This window comes from Dendrobates tinctorius, unplaced genomic scaffold, assembly GCF_039654945.1.
Source record: "Dendrobates tinctorius isolate UK_male_01 unplaced genomic scaffold, ASM3965494v1 ptg000070l, whole genome shotgun sequence".
In the NCBI taxonomy this organism is placed as follows: domain Eukaryota; kingdom Metazoa; phylum Chordata; class Amphibia; order Anura; family Dendrobatidae; genus Dendrobates; species Dendrobates tinctorius.
The window spans coordinates 13,079,418-13,103,760 of NW_027361738.1; the positions used below are offsets into that span (position 1 = coordinate 13,079,418).

At 44.5% G+C, this 24,343-nt stretch overlaps 2 protein-coding genes across 8 annotated transcripts in view; both read left to right on the forward strand.

The window, feature by feature from the left end:
* Positions 1-11,828, forward strand: part of OSBPL3 (oxysterol binding protein like 3) — a 181,150-nt gene extending 169,322 nt beyond the window's left edge. For all 6 annotated transcript variants that reach the window (XM_073581390.1, XM_073581389.1, XM_073581391.1 and 3 more), the window contains one exon: positions 6,224-11,828. In XM_073581390.1, coding sequence (XP_073437491.1) covers positions 6,224-6,320 — 97 coding nt within the window. In that variant the 3' untranslated portion in view covers positions 6,321-11,828. The remainder of the gene's footprint in view (positions 1-6,223) is intronic.
* A 7,932-nt stretch (positions 11,829-19,760) lies between these two features.
* Positions 19,761-24,343, forward strand: part of GSDME (gasdermin E) — a 168,540-nt gene continuing 163,957 nt past the window's right edge. For both annotated transcript variants that reach the window (XR_012233379.1, XM_073581396.1), the window contains exon 1: positions 19,761-19,889. The gene's annotated coding sequence lies outside the window, so the exon portion shown is untranslated. The remainder of the gene's footprint in view (positions 19,890-24,343) is intronic.

Below are 24,343 nucleotides of genomic sequence, written 5' to 3' on the forward strand. Positions count from 1 at the left end.
GCTGAAGGGGCAGGAAAGATCCTTGTCCCCCTCCACCTCCTCTTCCTCTACTCAGTCCTCAGAATCCTCCTCGGACAGCGATATAGGTGGCCGTCCATGTTTCCCAACAGAGGATGTGGAAAAGCTGGTCAATGCTGTTAGGGCTACAATGGGCCTTAAGGAGGAAAAGACTCCTAAATCATTGGAGGAAAGGAAAAAACGCACCTTCCCTGTAAATGATGAAATAAAGGCCCTAATTGACAGGGAATGGAAAAAAGCTGAGAGGTCAGGGGGCTTGCCTTCTACATCAAAAAGAAGGTACCCTTTTGAACAAAAGGATTCAGAGACCTGGGAAAAAGTCCCAAAAATTGATGGGGCCGTAGCCAAATCCTCAAAAAAGGTATCTCTACCATTAGAGGACTCGGGCATGTTGAAAGACCCGCTTGATAAAAAAGTAGATGGTTTCCTAAAACATATCTGGGAAGCTTCGGCAGGTGGATTAAAGCCAGCGATAGCTGGTACCTGTACCGCTCGTGCCCTCATGGTCTGGCTACAACAAATAGAAGACCAGATCTGGGATAGAGTTCCTAGGGACGAAATTCTGTCTAATCTGACACTGGTACACGGAGCAGCGGCTTTCCTAGCGGATTCCTCTGCAGATTCCGCAAGATTGACAGCTAGAGCAGCAAGCCTGTCAAATGCAGCAAGATGAGCCCTGTGGCTTAAAGGGTGTCCCGGAGATTTACCATCAAAACATAGGTTATGTTCCATTCCATGCGATGGCCAATTCCTCTTCGGAAAAAAACTAGAAGAGATTTTGGAACATGCGGGGGATAGGAAGAAAAGCTTTCCCCGATTTCCGTGAGAACCTAAAAAGCAGCCCTTTCGGAGGAGGAGATTTAACGGGTCGTCCCCCGGGAGATAGAAAAAGCTGGGACTTTAAAGAAAGAAGAGGATCGGGCTATATGTTTAAAGGGCCCTCCGCTTCCTCCAAAAAATCTCCTCATTGACATCGGGCCGGAGGTAGGGGGAAGGCTTTCTCTCTTCCTTTCCGTCTGGGCAAATATCTCGCCCAGTACATGGGTCCTAAACATAATAAAGGACGGTTTAAAAATAAAATTCATCCGTCCGCCCAGGCATACCTTCATAATGACACCCAGAAGGAAAGCCCAAGAGCAACAGCTGGCCCTGGAGATGGAAGTCTAGGGACTAGTGAAAAAACAAGTCCTTCAGGAAGTCCCAGTGCAAGAAGAAGGAAGGGGGTTCTACTCCCCCTCTTCTTAATACAAAACCAGACGGCTCTTGGAGAACCATTATCAATCTGAGGAGACTCAATCAGTGGGTAGACAATTGCTCCTTCAAAATGGAGTCAATCAATACGGCCACAAAGATCCTGTTCCAGCATTGCCTCATGGCAGTGATAGACTTAAAAGATGCCTACTATCACATCCCAATTCATCGGGAGTATCAAAAATGTTTGAGAGTAGCGCTCTATGTCCAGGGGCAGGTGAAACACTACCAATACGGAGCCCTTCCGTTTGGCCTGTCTACAGCCCCCAGAGTATTCACCAAAGTGATGGCCGAAGTAATGTCTTTTCTTCGTTCCAGGGACATAGTGATCGTCCCATACCTAGACGACTTTCTTGTAATTGGGAGGTCGGAGTCCCACTGCGCACATCAAGTGAAGGAAGTAATAGCAATTCTAGTAGGACTAGGATGGATAGTAAACATCCCCAAGTCAAGGATAACCCCAGTAAAAGAGCAATCTTTCCTAGGGTTGATATTGGACTCCGAGCAACAACGCTGCCTCCTACCAGAGACCAAAGTGACCAAGATAAGAGGCCTAGCTCGCACAGCAATACAAAGACCAAATATGACGCTGAGGAACGCAATGTCCCTTTTAGGCTCATTGACATCATGCATACCCGCAGTAGCATGGGCGCAGTACCACTTAAGGCAACTACAGTGGGAAGTTCTGTCAGCACAGAAACAATTAAAAGGAAATTTAGAAGGCAAACTATGTCTCTCAGTGGCTGTAAGAGATTCCCTGCTCTGGTGGACTGTAGAAAAGAATCTAACAGCTGGTGTCCCGTGGCAAAAACCAGTCGGACATCATTACAACAGACGCGAGTGCCACAGGATGGGGAGCACACCTGAGATCCCACTCAATACAGGGGACCTGGTCCTCGCTAGAAAAAGATCACGGTTCAAATGTAAAAGAACTATGGGCAGTGGAAAAAGCCGTGAAACATTTCCTTCCTTTACTTCGGGGCCGCCACACCCGAGTCATGACGGACAATCAAGCAGTAGTAGCCTACATCAATCACCAGGGGGGAACGAGATATCGGGGCCTCATGCAAATATCGGATCTACTCTTCCAGCTAGCAGAACAACATCTGTTATCCATCACAGCATTGCACATAAAGGGGGTAGAAAATATACAGGCAGACTTCCTGAGTCGCAGGCACCTAAGACAAGGGGAATGGTCCCTAAACCCCCAAGTCTTCCAACAAATAGTTCAGGCCTGGGGCAAACCAGAAATAGACCTGTTCGCTACCGCACACAACCGGAAGGTTAGGAAGTTCTGCTCACTAAATCCAAAGGAAAACCCCATCGCAGTAGATGCCCTACAAATACCCTGGAAGTTCATCCTGGCCTATGCATTTCCCCCGATAAATGATCCCAGTAGTGGTCAGGAAAATCAGGGGGGATCGAGCGAGAATAATTCTTATAGCTCCGTTTTGGCCGAGGAGGCCTTGGTTCTCCCTTCTGAGACTCATGTCGGTGACAGATCCATGGATATTACCGGAGATTCCAGATCTGCTTTCCCAGGGACCAGTGGTCCACTCTCAGGTGAAAGGCTTCCATCTAGCAGCCTGGAATTTGAGAGGGTGCTACTGAGTCGCCAGGAATTCTCTCCAGGGTTAGTCTCCACCCTGTTGAAAAGTAGGAAACCTATAACATCCCAGATCTACGGTAGAACGTGGAAAAAGTTCCTAGACTTCCTGGGGGAACCCTTGGGGGATGTAGCGCCAGTGGGACCTATCCTAGAATTCTTACAGTCGGGGCTGCAACTGGGGATAGCCACTAACACACTCAAAGTCCAAGTCTCAGCTTTGGGGGCCCTATGTAACTGCAACTTAGCAGCCAATAGGTGGGTGTTCCGATTCATAAAGTCCTGTGGCAGGTCAAGGTCGGTAATTATCCCAAAGATACCACCCTGGGACCTCAACCTAGTCTTAGAGGCCTTAACCAAAGATCCCTTTGAACCACTAGTAGAGCTGTCACCAAAGCTACTTACACTTAAAACTGTCTTACTGGTAGCTTTAACATCAGCCCGAAGAGTGAGCGACCTACAAGCTCTATCTATATGTCCTCCATATACACAGATCTTGGATGGCCAAGTGGTTCTAAGACCAGACCCGGCCTATCTCCCCAAGGTAGTCCAAAAGTTTCATAGGACTCAGGAGATCTCCTTGCCATCTTTCTGTAACAATCCTAGAAACCCTGGGGAGCAAAAGTTCCATACATTAGATGTAAGAAGAGCCATAGTACAATATATGTCAGTAACTAGTCAGTGGAGGAAAGATCAGTCTTTGTAGCCTTTCAGGGTAGTAGAAAAGGGCACCGGGTAGCTAAGAGTAACATTGCCAGATGGATCAGGGAGGCCATTATGTTATCCTACTCTGCAAGTGGCGCTCCGGTTCCAGAAGGCATCAAGGCTCACTCTACCAGAGCCGTGGCTACCTCCTGGGCAGAGAAGGCTGAGGTATCGATTGAGCAGATTTGTAAAGCCGCTACTTGGTCCTCACCTTCAACCTTTTTTAAGCACTACCGACTTGATCTATCTTCCTCTACTGACCTAACCTTTGGTAGAAGGGTGCTTCAAGCTGTGGTCCCTCCCTAAGGTGTCTTATTCTACAAAAGTGTCTCATGTGTGCCATCATGGGAGACGGGAAAACACCAAGGTTACTTACCGGTAGCCGGTTTTTCCGGAGCCCATGATGGCACCTGTATTTTCCCCCCCTTTTCACTCCTTTGGTGTGCACTATAGATTGGGTGCTTTTTTTTTTTTAGTTAGATATAATGTGGTGATAGTTTTATCATGTGTACTAACCCGGGGGGGGGACTCTCATGCTCTGTAAACCAACTGAAGCGAGGGAGAGCTACCGCCCCTTTTATCTTCAGTAGGGTTCCTGTCCAGACTGGGCGGATCCCCTCTCTCATGTGTGCCGTCACGGGCTCCGGAAAAACCGGCTACCAGTAAGTAACTTTGGTGTTTTATTTCTATAGCGCCGACATATTCCGCAGCACTTTACATTTCAGAGGGGATTTGTAAAGACAATATACATTACAGCATAACAATAATCACATAGATCATAACAGATACCAAGAGGAATGAGGGCCCTCCTCGCAAGATTACATTCTATGAGGAAAGAGGTAGACGCAAAAGGTGAGTGGTAACGGTTGCCCTGATTGTATGGACCAGCCATAATGTTAAATGTGTAACAGTACAGACACAGAGGGCTAATGGATGCTTAAAGCATGTGGGAACATGATGCGGGGAACCTGGTTATGGTAAAACTTTTGGCTCTGCCACACAGGGATAGATTAGGTTAATGTGTTGAGGCGACAGGCCAGTCTGAATAAATGCGTTTTCAGGGCACGCTTAAAATTGTGGGGATTGGGGACTAATCGTATTGACCTGGGAAGTGCATTCCAAAGAATTGGCACAGCACGTGTAAAGTCTTGGAGACGGGAGTGGGAATATATCACAAGACCCCTGTGGCCATCTCAGCCAGTCTGCATCAACATACATTTATTACTGCATAAGAAAGCATATGTAGGGAAGGAGAAAAAATGGAAATTGGCTCACCTTTCAGTGAGGACAATTCAGTGTGAAAACCACTTGTATCCACATAGGGACCCTGGTAGACTTTGTTGGGTCAGGGTGTGGTGCAAGGAGGGTAGGAGCAGACCAGGATGGTATCAGGTCAGAAACTGGAGAGAAGGGTTAATGAGCACTGAACTCCAACAACAATAATAAAAAAAATTAAAGCATAACTTTTACTGTGCAATTAAAAACCTGGTGAGAAAAAAACAAAAAGCCGAAAAATGAAGGATCTATAAGCGTTAGTATTTCGAGTTAGCAACCCTTATACATGATATGAGGTCAGGGTTTAACTTTTAGTAGGAAAAGGTGGCGTCTAATCTACAAATTTATTGTAACCAATGATAGATCAGCATTAGTGATGAGTGAACGTGCTGCTTGGATAAGGTGTTATCTCGTGCTCATGTGCTACTGTAAGTGTCTTCGGCGCGTTCAATAAAATATGTTCGTGTCCCCGCGGCTGTTCGACAGCCGCAACACATGCAGGGATTAATTGTGACACTACATAGATTATTTATCAAGTTCATTGTGATTTGTATAATTTATCTTTTAAGTTTCCCATCTAGAAAGTTAAAAGTAAGGGTGCAGGAAAATATTAGGGATTCCATTAATCTGGAGCCTGTTAACCCTTCCAATGCAGACAAACATTTCAATAGGGTTGATTTTGGAGATCTTTCCAACGTGACTTTTCATGACATGGAAAGGGTTAACAGACCGCCTCATGCTGGAAGCTGGAGACCCGCACTACTCAAGTCTTTTGGATGTTACTGCTTAATTCCTCCCACCCAAAAAAGTCTAAATCACTGATCAGATTCAGTTCTCCGTTATTGATGACATATAGAGTTTTTTTTTTTTTTTTTTCACTTTCTTTGTCTGTTTGATTTATTGTTCGTGGTTAATTATACTCGGTCCTGGAATAGAAATGAATCCAATGATGAGATTAGATTTGTTCGACACTTGTTTTATTACACAGACTTTGACCATGGGCCGTGGAGGTCAGAAATGCGTTGCCTTATACTTGTCCATGATCTCATCCTGATAAATAATGGTCGACATTCAGACTCTGCAATGTGGATATTTAATTCTAACAATAAACTTGGAAGATTGTTAGAGCGGAAAGTGTCGGCTTCTTTTCTTGGCTTGGATATCCTGTTAAGACCCTTTCTGAAGGGCCCAGAAATGTGCTGCCGGCATCTAAGACCATTTATGATGTTTCATCCTAAAATGCTGTTGATTAGGACATTGTATTGTGTGCGGCATACTCGAAGACTCTAATCTCTCTCCTGTTTTTGTAAAGAATAGGACTGATTTCTTATTGTCCAGTGTCACTGACAAGTGTGTCTCTATCCACAGAAAATGCGCCGATGACACGTGGATGACGAACAACATGTACTGGCCACTGCGAAAAGAACCAGGATTCGCTAAACTAGACTGCCCCATAATGTGGTGATTGCTGCCTTCCTGCTGCCCAGAATCATGCACAATGCAGTATATTTATTACATGAAGATGCTGGAAACTCCACTATTAGATCTTTCATCAAATGTCTGTCCTCCGGCCACATGGGGTGATCCGCAGTAAATCAAGGTCTTGAATTGTTTGTGATATGAAATCTGCCTTCCCTGCAAAATCATTGACCTATTCTGTCTTCTTCATGAACACAGGACATATAAACAGAAATCGTGAATTTATTCATCAAATGGCACATCTGTGATGTTACGGTATGCAGCACTGTTACACGGGCAACGCATATACAACACTCCTGTTTCCAAAATTAAGACATTAAAAATCATTATAGTGGCTTATGGTTTAGTCTTAAACAGGTTTTCTGGGACTTTAGGATAAGTGATAAATATCATACGTAGGGCGACCCTACAGCGATCTGCTGATTGAAGGTGCCACAGCTTTGTATGTCCTGTAGTGACTGTCACAGGTCAGTTACTGCAGTGAATGGGAAAGGACTTGCAGTACCAATTTCAGCCACTACATGGAGCTGTACCTCCGCCCCTTCAATCTGCTGATCAGCGGCAGTGCCAGTTCTGTTCCTCAATGATCTGATATTTTCTGTATTAAGAATAGGTTATCAGTATTAAAGTCCTGGAAAATCCCTTTAATGTCCAAGCAAATAGCTTATTTTAGTCTCCAACTCTTTCACAGACCACTGAAAGGCATGGCGGTTACTTCCCGGCATGTAACCATCTGCGTTTTGTTTCAGCAAATGTAATGTATCTGTCTGTAGTAATATAAAGTAGGGTAACTCTGAGTCTCTGCAGAGGAACTCACAGCTTCCTTAGCACTTAAAGCCATTAGCTGTCAGAGCCATGGGAAACGCTCTAAAATGATGTTTAATGAGAGCTCTATGAACACGTAATGCCGCTCACTTTTAAAAGCACTTTAAATTAATCCAAAGCAAGCTGATGTAAGAATCCAGACAAGGCGATACGGTGCAATACAATGAAGAGCCAAGGCGGATCTTCCTAGAAAATTCACCGGAGATTTCAGGGCTGGACGCTCCAAAGCTTGTGTATTGGAGCAATGATCAGAATTCAGGGCTCATCACTCTAATTAAAGAATAGTGATGAGCAAACGTGCTCGGATAAGGCGTTATCTCAGCACGCTCATGTGCTAACCTAGTATCATCGGCATGCTCGAAAAGTATGTTCCTGTCCCTACGCCTGCATGTCGATAGCTGCAACACATGCAGGGATTGCCTAACAAACAGACAGTCCCTGCATGTGTTGCTGCTATCGAACAGCTGCGAGACATGCAGCGGTGGGAACTCGAACATATTTTTCGAGCTCACTGAAGACACTCGGTTAGCACACCTCATCCGAGCACATTCGCTCATCAGTGTTAAAGAATTATCCATCTCACCGTTGGTTTTATTTTGCTGGTTCGGCGCACAGAGAAACTCTGTCACAGCGTGAAGGAAATCCAGCTCTCGAACAGTGTCTGTATTTTTTATTCACAACAGTGCATACAAAGGGTTAAAACCCGAATTTTTTACATCTGTAGCAGTGGCATCAAACACATCAACGCGTTTCGAGTGACACCGCAACTCTTAGCCGTGACTTGTTCATGAGTTGTTGTTGACGAAGAGTTGCTGTGTGACTCAAAATGCGTTGGCCACTGCTACCGATGTCTCTGTCTCCATGAAAATTCTGGTTTTAACCCTCTGTAGGCACTGATGTGAATAAGAACACACGTACAGTGTTCGATAGCTGAATATTCTTAATATTGACTGATCACTTTAATACCAAGATCTTCATTTACAGAAATAAACTTTCCCTCCCCCCACGGTGAACTTAATATCATTTTGTCAAAGCAGAAACATCAAAATATCAGCGTTCCTTGGTCGTTAAGTAAGTCAATATGTCAGTTGATTGATGGGATGAAAATGTTCAAAAAAAAATAAAAAATTGACCTGGCAGAAGATGGTTTCTTTATGTCAAATCACAAGCACATCAAAGACATAGGACATCTCCGCACAGGATTAACCAATGATCATCCATCTATGAATGTGGATAATAGGCGAGTGCGCACTTGTAAGAACGCTCATTCCCGTTGCTCTGCCCGTGTAAACATGCCAACAATGTGCTCGTTCATCGAATCCCCTCATTTATGCCATCAAAAAAATTATCGGCAGCACATCCCTTCAGGTAGATAAGGGACGTGCTGCAGACCACATAATACAGGAGGAGGACAGAACGATAGTATTCACCATCATTCTATCCCCATTAGGTAGACGAGCGCCAAAAATCATGTTATATGGACGATTGGTGCTGATTTAGGGTGTTTTGATGAGCCAAAATCAGCTTGAAAGAAGAGTTTGCCAGCCGGATTCTCTTATCTCCATGAGATTAGAGGACCAAAAGTGTCCAACAACCGCTTAGATCCACACAGATCTATCAAGGAGAAGTCCTTAAGTAGAGTGTTGTCTTCTAACACGCATGTGGTTGTACTGTCCAAATTATAGTTTGGTCGAAGGGGCGCACAATCATCCTGCAGTAGAATACAAAGTCTTAAAAATGAGCGTTTTAGCCAGTGTGTCTTTAGGAGAGCCTTTATAACACCACAATTTCTCAACCGTAGCAGCTTTATGATGTAGCGGCTGATATTTTTCTACACTTGTTAAAGCCCCCATGCACATTAGACTTGGCCAAACCCATCGATAATAATCTAGTGTGTACGGGAGTTTATTGACTCTACCCCGATATCATCTGTTGGGTAGAAGGGTCTCTGATGGAGAACACAGGAGCACAGAACCAATTCAAAGGTCTCGTGTGCAAAGGACTTGGGAGAGATGGCTGTCGGCCAGACGATTATCCAGCAGACAGCCATCTAATGTGTATGTGTGCTTAACATAGGTTGCAAGAAAAAAAAACATGATTTATATCTCTTCAATCCAATCTGATCTGCTTCAGCCATGTTAGCATGGAGTTTTTAGAAACCGCACATAGGATAATGAATGGATAAACTCTGTATTGCGGAAAGGCAGCATTAACCTTACTATACATCACATGTATGTTTGCTACAGCGTGCACTTGTGTCTGTCACTGCTCGCACTGACTTCTTCTGATTACATTTGTCTGTCTTAATCTATTTCTAATGAATAATCATTGGTTTTCGTATGTGGGGATCGATAAAATGAAACATGTAATGTTTGAGGCGGTTTAAGCGAATATCGGAAGGTTATGTAATTGAAAGTATAGTATACAAATGAAAAATGTTAATGCAAGGTTTATATTTTTTCCCTGTATTTTCTTAATATACTGCATTAAAAAACTATAAGTGACTTTATCATTGAACAGTTAGGGTCGGGGTTGTGAGCAGTCCCACAAAATAGAATAAAAAACCCTTACTATACTAATGAGTTGATCTTAGTCTATTTACAAGTTCTTCCAAAGTTTTGTGCTGGTTAATTTCTTAATATCAGAGTTTTATTTTATTATATGAATCTCCATATTTATTGCATAGACATAATATAGTAAATTATAAAAAAAAAAATTGTCTGCCTGCGTCAGCCACTAGAGGGAGCTAAAGGCGTACAATTTATACATTGAATTCAACCAATAAAATCAGTGTGTAGACAGTCCTGGGGGTCATAAAAAGGTGGACGGTCACATTAAAGGACACCCGTCACCAAGTCAAAGGTAAACCGTTTTTGCTCTTCTTTTATTCATGCTGTTCTCCTAAGTATTCTTTTTTTTCTCTTAAAATCCATCATATGGATCTAAAAATATGGGCTGATTTATTCTGTGTCAAATATGCAAATTTTTATGGTCTTTACAAAGGAGAAGTTGCTCACGGCATAATTATGGATGAGCCTTAAGACACAGATCCTTGGCAAAGACCATAAATTGCATATTGGTTGCACTAAATAAAAAGGCCCATATTTCTGGAACAGTATGATGGATTAAAAAAAAAAAAAAAAGGGGGGGGGTACTCAGGGGAGCAAAAATCAGGCACTTTTGACCTTGACAGGTCCTCTTTAAAGGGGGTTTTTCACTCTATTTTTTTATATTAAATATGGCCCTCTCCCTGCATGCTTTCTCCGGTGGTCTTGTGTCCTTTTCCAGTGAAGGCCATCCTATGGCTGCTGCCACCGATCGGGGCTGCAGTCTTCACATTTCATAGGAACAAGTAGAAACAATCTCTCTTCAAGCCAGGACAGTATGTGAAGGTTGGAGCTCATCCGTGGCCGCTGGTCATCTGCAGCAGTCGTATGATGATCCCTTCTAGAAGAGGAATCAAGGGCACCAGTGGGGGACACTTTCGGAGGATTGGAAAGAGTTCATCCTTAGTTTGTTTTGTTTTTTTTAATTCTCCTTTGTTTATGAGAAAGTGTAGTGGGCAGCCCCTTTTAGAACATTGAGGGCCAAAGATGCAAATGTTTGTCTACATTTAACCCCGAACTTCAGGAAGCAGTAGATTCTTCTGTCTTTCGCAATGTTGGGCTAATGCGTCTGACTTTCTGACTTTAGAAAAAGAATTACAAAACTACAATTGTACAATAACTATAAAATTGATGGTAACTTTTTTGGTATCTATTATGAAACCTGTTATTTCTTGTTGCCATTTTCACAATATTCGGAATGTATCTAGTCATACACAAACCCTTATCTCAGTAGCTTCATGTTACATGACTCCACCCTTATTAAAGATGTGCATAGAAGCAGCGCCTGTTTAAGGCCGGGGTCAGACATGCCAGAAACTCGGACGACTCTCGCATCTTACTACCCAGCACTGCTGCCGGCACTTGGGACCGGAGTGTGCGGCTGTATAGAAATACATGCAGCCGCATGCTCCTGTCCGAGTGCGGGCGGCAGTGCCGGGTATTGACATGCGAGACTCGTGTGAGTTTCTCGCATGTCTGACCTCAGCCTAAGAGAGATGATGGTGTGATGGCTGAAAAACATCCTGTTGGCTTTCACCTATTTTTTTATTTTTTTTATTTTTGTCCTGCTGAATTTATTATTAGTCACTTCAGTTTTTATGTGTTTGCTCCTGTCGCGCCTGGTTAACGCTGCTCCTTATTAAACCCATGTCCACTTTTGCCTTCGATGATGTAAATAATGTAACATTTGTGCTGCTTTAGTAATGTAGTCTGTCCTTTGCAATTTTATATAATACCCGGTCTAAATTGTCACAGCCTTTTTTTTTTTTTGTCGTCATGTTTTTATGAGTTGACTCCTATGGGTGTTTCTTATCCAGAACTGAATGTATCAAATTCTATATTTTTAATAACTGTGACAACAAAAGCTATTAATATGTCTTCCAAAAAAAATAGCCTTAGATAGCTGTAAAAAAAAAAAAAAAATACACATATATAAAGTATGTACTGTATATACCTAATATTTAATCAGATAAGCTGCTATGACAACTTTTAACTGTATAGAATTATTTGTGAGTACAGCATGACTATTCTGTATGATGATGTAAATAAAACTATTTCACATACAGGCGGTTTTCTGCTTTTTTTTTTTTTTGTTCAGATTTGTCCAGCCGTACTTATATGATAGGATTAATAAAGCAGCGCCACGTTTTTCCCTACTTGGTAGAAGACGTGGAAGCCAGGAATTAGTACGCCAACTGGTGCAGTGTTCTCTGCGGTTACAGCTGTATGCTGCCCTCTAGTGGTACTCTTCTAAATCTACATGCTACATGTGTTTGAATCAAAAGTGGCATGTTACAGTACCGGAGATATTTCACGTTGATGTTATTTTATAGAACAATGATCCTACATAGATATGGAGCTGTTAGAGTGAACGGGTACTTGGGATTTTGAAAATAAACTTTTGTTTTAACAACCTATAAGAAAAAATTATATAAAATATACTGCAAAATCCAATGTACAATCACCAATATTAAGAATGGATTTAATTTTCCTTTCTACCATCCTGGAAGAATTTATAGGATAGGACCTCTAGTTTATTATATACAGCTAAAAAAAGCTAAGGGAACACATAAAGCACCACTCCAGCATTTTTATTTAGTTTTACCGCTGGAGTGCTGCTTCTAATCTAATGTTCCTGCCTCTACTCTTATACTCAACTGCTGCCGTCTTCACCTTTTATCACCGCTGCTACAGTCGATCTCCAGCAGTTTGTGACCTGCCGGGATCGCTCCAGTGTTTCATGGAGGGCGCCGGAGGCCATTCTTCGATGCAAGTCTGAGAGCCTTGTTTCTGGTTCGCATAGAGTTGCATTGAGAGCCTGTGATGTGACTTCTGACTTTCAGCCAGTGTGAATGTGTGGTCACAAGATGGCACCGCGGGCCCAGAGGGACGCTGAAAAAAGGTGAAACCGCCAGAGGGGGGAGTATAAGACTGGGGGGGCAGGGACCTTGTATTAGTAGCACCGCTCCAGAGCTGAAAAAAAAAAAACACTGGAGTGGTGATTCCCCAAGTGAATTAAACTTCAGGGACATTGATCTGTTCACTTAGGAAGCATAAGAAATTGGGAATCAGCTTCCCCTGCTTTTGTGAAGGTGACAACATATGCAAGATAAGTCCCAAAAAAGAGAATGGTCCTACAGGTGGTTTCCCTAATTACTGATGGGGACGCAGAAGGGCACCGAGACTGATATCTGCTCCTTTGTGCAATGAGAAAACGTGGGGTTCCTCTGTGCTGAGAGCCACACGGTCAATGGACTTATCCAGTAAACACGAGAGCAGGAATGCGGTTTCTTCCTCAACCGCGTCCGCGCTAATCCATTTTCCACCATTCCATAATTCTGCACTCATTTTATAGACAGTCTCTATTTTATACATACAATATATTATTTTTCTTTCACAATTAAAAACACATATTGTGTATATTTTTCTATGCAAGAAATTTCCATATAGCAGCACTGTGTTTTTAATTCCTGTTTTTTTTTTTTTTCTCTTCCCATTTAATTCCCGTTCTGTTTATCCCATTTGAGGAACTTTGTTTGAAGCGGCCGTGTGATGACATTTTACACACCCTGTGCACTTGTTTCTTTGGCGGCTTCATCTGAATCTTCATCGATCACAGCGCATACACGTTCTTACTGTGGTTGTATCCTGATGAAAAAGTCGGATGACGATGAATCACGTAGATAGTAAACCGCATTCCTGCTATTGTGTTTACTGGATTGTTCGTAGGGCTACACAGGGTTAATGGAGATCCACATCAGCAGTGCAGAGGAACCAAATTTCTTCTCATTCTGGCTTCTGTGTTTTTTTTTTAACCCTTGGGTCTACAGCGGCTGGATATTTCTAAGATATTTCCAATGTTTTACAATACACAACTCCACCAGGTGAGCAAGTTTTTATTTGAATTCCGACTTATCACCAGATAAGATCCTATTATGCATATTAGATCTCCCTCCATTGTACAACGCAGTGCACTGCCATAGCCCTACAATAACCTTCAGCAGGCAAGTGGTGTCAGAAACTGACTCCATGAAGACACGACATTCACCAATTGATATTCACCAAAGAAAACCAGAACTGGCAGGTCCAGTATTGGAATACTGTTCTTTTGACAGATTACAGCGCACTCATAATGAGCCCGAGTCACAGACGGAAAAGAGTTTGGAGATGCCTTGGTAAAGGCTATGCTGCCTGCAACATCATCCACCGTGACTGGTTTGACATATCTTCAGAGGGTCACAGCCTGACTGCTGTTAAGTACTAGAATTAAATTGTCAGAGTCACTTTCAGACGTTATGCTAATGTAGTGGGCCTTAAGTTCCTATAAGAACATAGGTCAATGCCCAGCCTCGCGGCCAGAGTGTGCAGGCAGCTCCTATATGACAAAGGCATTCATGACACCGAATGGCCTTCACGCTCCCGTTTTTGAGTACACCATATGGTAAAACCAATGGTGTCGTTCAAAAGTACAACTCGTCCCGCAAAAAAACAAGCCTTCACACGGCCATATTGATGAAAAAAATAAAGAAGGGGAGAAGGAAGAAGGAGAGGGAAAAACGGAAGCGCAAAAACAAAATTGGGCAGGGTCTCTAAGGGGTTAAGGTCAAAATTGTCTCGGTCACTAAGTGGTTAACACAGATTTCCCCACAAAATAGGCATATTTGGGTCAAATCCCTTCCATGTAAACATTGCCTAAAAAGATTAGATTAAGTTCTGGTATTCTTTAAAGCACCACTCCAGCATTTTTTTTCTTATTTCAGAGCTGAAGTGGTGAAACTAATCTGTCCCCTGCGACTTGTACAGGTGCTTCTCACTAAATTAGAATATCATCAAAAAGTTAATTTATTTCAGTTCTTCAATACAAAAAGTGAAACTCATATATAAAGTCATTGCTTCAAGAGCCACCACACACAGATGTATCCAGGACATGGGCTACAAGTGTCGCATTCCTTGTGTCAATCCATTCATCACCAATAGACAATGCCAGAAGCATCTTAGGCCTCTTTCACACTTCAGTTTTTTACATCAGTTAAAATCCGCCAAAAAGTCAGACAAGCGGATCCGTTCTCAACTGATGTGAATGGATGGCACAGGATCCGTTTTCAGACGGATCCTGAAAATGAGGAAATTTAAAGGAACCGCTGGCCGGGAAGGAGAGAGAGAGAGAAAAAAAAAAGAAGAAAAAAAAAAATTTTTTTGTCCGGCACCCAGAAAGAATTTTGGGTTAAATGAGTGTCTGGAGGATCCGCCAGAGAAAAAAGCGTTGCAAGCTCCGTTTTGAAATCTTTGAGGATGGTGACAGACAGCAACTTTTGGCGGATCCTCAAAAAAAACCGGATGCAACGGACTGCAATCCGTCACAATCCGCCATTAATGGAAGTCAATGGGGAAAAAAACGGATCCTCAAAAGAAAATTGAGGATCCGTTTTTTTCAAAACCTGGCGGATTGTGACTGATTGTAAAAAACTGAAGTGTGAAAGAGGCCTTACCTGGGCCAAGGAGAAAAAGAACTGGACTGTTGCTCAGTGGTCCAAGGTGTTGTTTTCAGATGAAAGTAAATTTTGCATTTCATTTGGAAATCAAGGTCCCAGAGTCTGGAGGAAGAGTGGAGAGGCAGACAATCCAAGCTGCATGAAGTCTAGTGTGAAGTTTCCACAATAAGTGATGGTTTGGGGAGCCATGTCATCTGCTGGTGTAGGTTCACTGTGTTTTTATCAAGACCAGAGTCAGCGCAGCCATCCACCAGGGAATTTTAGAGTACTCCATGCTTCCCTCTGCCGTCAAGCTTTTTGGAGATGGAAATCTCATTCTCCAGCAGGACTTGTTACCTGCATATACATTTATTGAACATACATTTCAGTAGGCCAACATTTCAGATTTTTTTTCAAGCTGGTGTTATAAAGTATTCTAATTTACTGAGATAATGACTTTTGGGTTTTCATTGGCTGTAAGCCATAATCATCAACATTAACAGAAATAAACACTTGAAATAGATCACTCTGTAATGACTCTTTAATGAGTTTCCCTTTACGTATTGAAGAACTGAAATAATTTTTTGATAATCTAATTTTGTGAGAAGCACCTGTATTATATGCGCCATATACTGTCTCCATCTTTTCCTCATGCCCCTCTCGTCAGTCTCTAGTAATTTGACCTGCTGGATCGCTCCGGTTTTTGCTAGGAAATCCAGAAGTCACAACTCAATGTAAGTCTATGAGAGCCAGAGTGAGAGTCTCATATACGATATATTGAGAGCTTGTGCAGAGTGTCCAAGCGAGGTAGTCGTGCTCTCTTTCACTCTACAGACAACATGTGTCCCTGTCCCAGTGTGCTGCTGTGTGTGGGGTGCATCACACTTCTGGCCTGCAGTCCTCCATTGATTCCAGATTTTCCTCTTCTGGAACTTTGGCCGCAATCAATCCAGGGGACTTAGGTTTTGTAAAAACAATCAAACTTTTACTGGACAGTTGTCAGTCTTTACAAACAGTCATATATTATAAGGCCCAATGGGTTGTCAGCTTTCCCACAGGTATCGGAAACAACTTCATCCCCTGGTTCTCAGTATAGGCAGGGTGTCTCTTTTGCTATCTTCACTAGCACTAAGCAGTCTTCACCACAACTATAAGTGCACCCAGATTGCAACACCTCCCACTTCATAGAATCTGAGTCCATCTTTCCTTGTTGCTTGACTTTCTCGGGTGGCTGTCTAGCCTAGGCAGGGTTAACTGTAATGGATGGCCCAGTTTGGAGTGATGGAACTGAGAATTAGTGCCAAGTTCTGGAAGTGACAATTCAGTGCAGGACAGTAGTGTGAAGTGGCAGCAGTCTCAGATTGGGCTGCTAGGGCCAACGTGGGCCTAATACTCAGGGCCATGGATTGCCAAGAATACCCTTCCATGTGATTCCGTCTACCAGCTTGAGGAACCTCGAGATGGACGTTGAGGCCTTTGGGCGCACTCAACCTGTGAAGCTACAGGGAAAGATGGATTCAGACTACATGGGATGGAAGGTATTGCAATACGGGTGCACTGCTAGTGGTGGACAAGATAGCATGAAGGACACACTACCTATACTGAGAATCAGAGCTGACAACGTGTCTGGTACCTGTGAGAAAGACGACTACCCGTTGGGCCTTATCCTGTATGCCTGCTTGTAAAGTCTGACATTCATTAAGTAAAAGTTAGACTATTTTTACAAATCTTGTGTCCTCTAAATTGATTTATGCTGAGGCTCCAGAAGAGGAAAACCTGGAGCTGACGGAAGCCTACAGGCCAGAAGTAAGTGTGATGCACCCCACACACAGCAGCACACCAGGACGGAGACAAGTGTTGTCTGTAGTGTGCCAGAGCGAGTGGGAGCCACAGATCACCTATGACTACCTTGCTTGGACACTTTACATATGTGCCATCCGTGTGTCTATTCTTTACACATGTGCCATCCGTGTGTCTATTCTTTACTTCTGTGTGCCATCTGTCTGTCTATTCGTTACGTCTGTGTGACATCCGTGTGTCTGTTCTTTACGTCTGTGTGACATCCGTGTGTTTGTGTGCCATCTGTGTGTCTATTCTTTACGTGTGTGTGTGACATCCGTGTGTCTGTTCTTTATGCCCATGTGCCATCTGTCTGTCTATTCATTACGTGTGTGTGCCATCCGTGTGTCTGTTCTTTATGCCCGTGTGCCATCTGTCTGTCTATTCGTTACGTGTGTGTGCCATCCGTGTGTTGGTTCTTTATGCCCGTGTGTGATCTGTTTTCGTACATTGGACCATGTACAAGATCAAATACGATTTCCTGGGTTTAGAACAGAAATCAGTGAAAATCGGATGCTGATTTTATTTTTTATTTTTCTGCACTCATAGACTTGAATGGATGAGTACCGTATGATCCAGGACCCGGATGATAGCGCATGCCAGGATCTTTTCCTCATGGTCAGTCGTTACGAGAACTAAATTATTAATCTGAACAGCCTTACTGCATAACACGGGTCAGTGTAAGGGGGAAGACGAGACCACGGGTACCTGCGGGCCGGGGCCGGAGCTAGAAAGACTGCATCCCCTGTTCCCGGGGGGGAAGCATTAGTGTGCCAGACCTTCCTCCTGACAGAGGGGGGCAAAGGGATTAAAGGGGAGAGCGCGCGCAGCAGGGGGTTTTGGTGTGAACCTGAGTCAGCGCGCAGTCAGGGGAGTGCTGTGCTCTGTCCCTCCACACAGTACCAGCGCTGTGACCGGCCCTACCGCCTGCAGAGGGGCCGCAGCAGAGAGACGGGCTAGGCGTGCTGCAGCAGACCAGAAATAGGGCTTGCTGCACTAAGGGGAGCCGTGTGTCCAGCAGCAGCCAGGCAGAGGAGTGCTCCGTCCTGGGAGGACCAGCATCGTGCAGGCCAGCGTCCGCCGTCTCCCGCGGGGACCAGAGAGGGAGAGGAACTTGCAGAGTGTGCTCGGTGACTACCAGAGAGAAAGGCCCCGTACGATCAGTGTCCGTGAGTACAGCACACGTGCTACATAAGAGGGACTGCATACGGGACTAACACTTCCGCCCTGACGTTGCCAGCAAATATTTGCCCAGACACTTGCGCCCTGACTTCACCAGTGTAAAGCCACGTTGGGCTCGTACAGGACTGTGGCTGGTAGCCTTGTCAGCCACTGCAGTATATGGACTAGGAACTCAGCGGAAGGTACCGGAGACCGACCGCTGCCGCCAGAAGACAGGGCATTGTTCCTAACAGGACATTCCTGGAAAAGACACCACGCCAGCCGTTGCTGGCGCTATTTACCCAGGAGGACTTACAGTTTGAGGAACTCCTGACACAAGTGCTTCACAGGAACTGCCGGTACATTGTCTTTTACCTCAGAATATCCTTTGCTAATTGTACTTTTTATTCCCCTGATTAACCCATCGCCTCCCTGCATGGAGTATTCCCATTATTAAACTTGTTAACCCTTGCTCTGCCTCCTGTCCGTCACTGCATCACGCAACCTGCTCACACATAGACGGATGGGTATCATCCAGGACCCAGATGATAGCGCATGCTGCGATCTTTTCCTCATGGTCAGTCATACTGAGAACTAAATTATTCATCGGAGCAGCCCTACTGAATAACCCGGGTCAGTGTGCTGCCTGAATAAAAATTGGATGATAGCCCATGTATGATTCGTCCGCTCGTCTGCATGAGCATTAGAAGTCTCTGGATCTGGAGCCGCGCTGTAGACTTGTAGGACGGGCTCATCTCCAGCGGCTTCTCCCCTCCGCTGCCCCGGGTTTGTAGGTCTCTGCCTAAACGTGCATATAGGGAGACCTGTCACTCTAGGGCAGCGGGCGGGAGAAGCCGCTCCCCAAAAAAAACCCCGAGCCCTGACAACTATAGTGACAAGAAATGAAATACTTAGGACTCTTGCAACACGTCAACCAAAAAAAAAACTAGTCTTTGAAAATAGTCTTGGCCCTTGAAAGGAGCGTATGTTTCAGAGGAAGTGTATGTTTCAGAGGGAGCGTATGTTTCAGAGGAAGTGTATGTTTCAGAGGGAGTGTATGTTTCAGAGGAAGTGTATGTTTCAGAGGGAGTGTATGTTTCAGAGGAAGTGTATGTTTCAGAGGAAGTGTATGTTTCAGAGGGAGTGTATGTTTCAGAGGAAGTGTATGTTTCAGAGGAAGTGTATGTTTCAGATGTTCGTGTGAACGAGACCCACAGTTCAGACATTAACCCATAGAAGCCCAGTCCATGAGTTTCCATGAACAATGGCTTCTGGGTGCCATATTGTAACTGTCCTGTTGCCCATTGTTCCCGAGCACACGGCCAGTTTCTGGCTAATGAGCGCTATACTGCGCGGTCTGCGGGGAGTCATGACCCCTGAGCTCTGTCGTGACTCCGCTTGTTTACACTCGGTGGTGCTCGCCTCGCACGACACCGCACACTAATAGCACCGACAGTCCCGCCCTCTGGCTGTTTCCTATATTGACGTACGTCCTAACCAATGGCAGATCAGCGTTGTACAACTCGACCAATCAGGAATCCGGAGTGCTCGGCAGCCGTGACTGAAGAACAGTGAAAGGGGAAGCCTAGCTCCGGTGTGTCCGCGCTGGGCAGTGAGGTGACCGCGGCCATTCACAGGACCCCCGGGCGGGAGGTACGTCTGTGCGCTCTATGTGCCGTCTGAGTATGGGGACTTCTCTCTGTAGCTTGGAGAGCACAGGACAGTAACTTATGGCCATAACTGCAGGCATTCTCCTTACAGCTGAGCTGCCCATAAACAGCCAGGACTTAAAGGGGGTTTCCACTATGAGGTGTTATTGCTTTTTTATAGTAAAATTAAAGATACATTTTAGTGGCAAACAGAAATCTAAGAAATAATATTAAAGAAGCAGAAATGTATTGTTTGAGCCGATGTACATTACTATTAGATGAAGCAAGATGTACATCAGGTAGGTGGTAGTGCCGGTGCAATGTGTACATCAGGTAGGTGGTAGTGCCGGTGCAATGTGTACATCAGGTAGGTGGTAGTGCCGGTGCAATGTGTACATCAGGTAGGTGGTAGTGCCGGTGCAATGTGTACATCAGGTAGGTGGTAGTGCCGATACATCAGGTAGGTGGTAGTGCCGATACATCAGGTAGGTGGTAGTGCCGGTACAACGTGTACATCAGGTAGGTGGTAGTGCCGGTACAACGTGTACATCAGGTAGGTGGTAGTGCCGGTACAACGTGTACATCAGGTAGGTGGTAGTGCCGGTACAACGTGTACATCAGGTAGGTGGTAGTGCCGGTACAACGTGTACATCAGGTAGGTGGTAGTGCCGGTACAACGTGTACATCAGGTAGGTGGTAGTGCCGGTACATCAGGTAGGTGGTAGTGCCGGTACATAAGGTAGGTGGTAGTGACGGTACAACGTGTACATCAGGTAGGTGGTAGTGCCGGTGCAATGTCTACATCAGGTAGGTGGTAGTGCCGGTACATCAGGTAGGTGGTAGTGCCGGCACAACGCATACATCAGGTAGGTGGTAGTGCCGGTACAACGTGTACATCAGGTAGGTGGTAGTGCCGGTACAACGTGTACATCAGGTAGGTGGTAGTGCCGGTACAACGTGTACATCAGGTAGGTGGTAGTGCCGGTGCAAGGTGTACATCAGGTAGGTGGTAGTGCCGGTGCAACGTGTACATCAGGTAGGTGGTAGCGCCGGTACAACGTGTACATCAGGTAGGTGGTAGTGCCGGTGCAAGGTGTACATCAGGTAGGTGGTAGTGCCGGTGCAACGTGTACATCAGGTAGGTAGTAGCGCCGGTACAACGTGTACATCAGGTAGGTGGTAGTGCCGGTACAACGTGTACATCAGGTAGGTGGTAGCACCGGTACAACGTGTACATCAGGTAGGTGGTAGCGCCGGTTCAATGTGTACATCAGGTAGGTGGTAGCGCCGGTGCAATGTGTACTTCAGGTAGATAGTAGTGACGGTACAATGTCTACATCAGGTAGGTGGTAGTGCTGGTACAACGTGTACATCAGGTAGGAGGTAATAGTGCTGGTACTGCGTGAACATCAGGTAGATATAATTCGTACAAATGCGTGGAGTCATGGTTCCACCAAAAATAATCAACAATGAAAATTACAAGACATGTCAAAATACATATCCAAAAAGGTGATAAAATCAGAGATGAAGACTCGAGTATAAAAAGGGCAAGGTCTACACACCTTATGTAAGGAGATGAAACAACCAGATGACATAATGCATAATGGTTGATGAAAGAATAAATGATTACTAATTTGTATGGCAAAAAGTACTATAAAAAATCCAGTAATCTGTCAGTATCCCAAATCAAGGAACTTACCCATTGCTCCCTGTGTCAGACTACATGCTGCAACCCCGACGTGTTTCGCGTGGGCTTCCTCAAGGGGTTTGCAACTGTGACAATGGATCTATAACTCAATGATTCTGTAGGCTAGACTTTGCCTCCTATAGCCTTAACTTTTCTTTTTTTAGTAACTTTTTCAGTTCGTATTACATTGATTCTAGCAGGTCCCGGAATACTCCTGACTTATCAGCTCTGTTTTATCGTGTAAACTTTGACTACCCGGATCATACCTGGACCTTTACGTGGACCGTAGTCATATCCTACATTCCCTTCTATGGATACTGCACGGATGGACTGATGGAGCTGTGTGGCTTGTTTAGACTAGCGTATTACATGGAGGTGTGCTGCCTGAGTAAAAACTGGACAGCATGGCCTGTGGATTTAAATGGGGCTGTTCAGATGACAGTATTTTACTGCAAGGACCGAGTATCTGTGTGGAAAAAATTGCAGCACAAGTCTGGAGGTGCACAAAAAAATTGGATCCCAGAGAGATCATCCATTCAGCATTCATTTTTACTTTACAATGCAATTATTAATATAAGAAACATCTGTGTGACATCCATGTGTCCGTATTCTACATCAGTGTGACATCCCTGTGTCCGTATTCTACATCAGTGTGACATTCGGGTGTCCGTATTCTACATCAGTGTGACATCCATGTGTCCGTATTCTATATCAGTGTGACATCTGTGTGTCCGTATTCCACATCAGTGTGACATCTGGGTGTCCATATTCCACATCAGTGTGACATCCGAGTGTCCGTATTCTACATCTGTGTGACATCTGTGTGTCCGTATTCTACATCTGTGTGACATCTGTGTGTCCGTATTCTACATCAGTGTGACATCCTTGTGTCCGTATTCTACATCAGTGTGACATCCGGGTGTCCGTATTCTACATCAGTGTGACATCCGGGTGTCCGTATTCTACATCAGTGTTACATCCGTGTGTTCGTATTCTACATCAGTGTGACATCTGTGTGTCCGTATTCTACATCAGTGTGACATCTGTGTGTCCGTATTCTACATCAGTGTGACATCTGTGTGTCCGTATTCTACATCAGTGTGACATCCTTGTGTCCGTATTCTACATCAGTGTGACATCCGGGTGTCCATATATTCGCATCCGAGTGTCCGTATTCTACATCTGTGTGTCCGTATTCTACATCTGTGTGACATCTGTGTGTCCGTATTCTACATCAGTGTGCCATCCTTGTGTCCGTATTCTACACATCCGGGTGTCCGTATTCTACATCTGTGTGACATCTGTGTGTCCGTATTCTACATCAGTGTGACATCCTTGTGTCCGTATTCCACATCAGTGTGACATCTGAGTGTCCGTATTCTACATCAGTGTGACATCCTTGTGTCCGTATTCCACATCAGTGTGACATCCGAGTGTCCGTATTCTACATCAGTGTGACATCCTTGTGTCCGTATTCTACATCAGTGTGACATCGGTGTGTCCGTATTCTACATCTGAGTGACATCTGTGTGTCCGTATTCTACATCAGTGTGACATCCTTGTGTCCGTATTCCACATCAGTGTGACATCCGAGTGTCCGTATTCTACATCAGTGTGACATCCGAGTATCCGTATTCTACATCAGTGTGACATCTGTGTGTCCGTATTCTACATCTGTGTGACATCTGTGTGTCCGTATTCCACATCAGTGTGACATACGAATGTCCGTACTCTACATCTGTGTGTCCGTATTCCACATCAGTGTGACATCCGGGTGTCCATATATTCGCATCCGAGTGTCCGTATTCTACATCTGTGTGACATCTGTGTGTCCGTATTCTACATCTGTGTGACATCTGTGTGTCCGTATTCTACATCAGTGTGCCATCCTTGTGTCCGTATTCTACACATCCGGGTGTCCGTATTCTAAATCTGTGTGACATCTGTGTGTCCGTATTCTACATCAGTGTGACATCCTTGTGTCCGTATTCCACATCAGTGTGACATCCGAGTGTCCGTATTCTACATCAGTGTGACATCCTTGTGTCCGTATTCCACATCAGTGTGACATCCGAGTGTCCGTATTCTACATCAGTGTGACATCCTTGTGTCCGTATTCCACATCAGTGTGACATCCGAGTATCCGTATTCTACATCAGTGTGACATCTGTGTGTCCGTATTCTACATCTGTGTGACATCTGTGTGTCCGTATTCCACATCAGTGTGACATCCGAATGTCCGTACTCTACATCTGTGTGACATCTGTGTGTCCGTATTCCACATCAGTGTGATATCCGTGTGTCCGTATTCTACATCAGTGTGACATGTGCGTCCGTATTCTACAACTGTGTGACATCTGTATGTCCGTATTCTACATCAGTGTGACATCCTTGTGTCCGTATTCCACATCTGTGTGACATCCGAGTGTCCGTATTCTACATCTGTGTGACATCTGTGTGTCTGTATTCTACATCAGTGTGACATCCGGGTGTCCGTATTCTACATCAGTGTGACATCCGAGTGTCTGTATTCTACATCAGTGTGACATCCTTGTGTCCGTATTCCACATCAGTGTGACATCCGAGTATCCGTATTCTACATCAGTGTGACATCTGTGTGTCCGTATTCTACATCTGTGTGACATCTGTGTGTCCGTATTCCACATCAGTGTGACATCCGAATGTCCGTACTCTACATCTGTGTGACATCTGTGTGTCCGTATTCCACATCAGTGTGATATCCGTGTGTCCGTATTCTACATCAGTGTGAC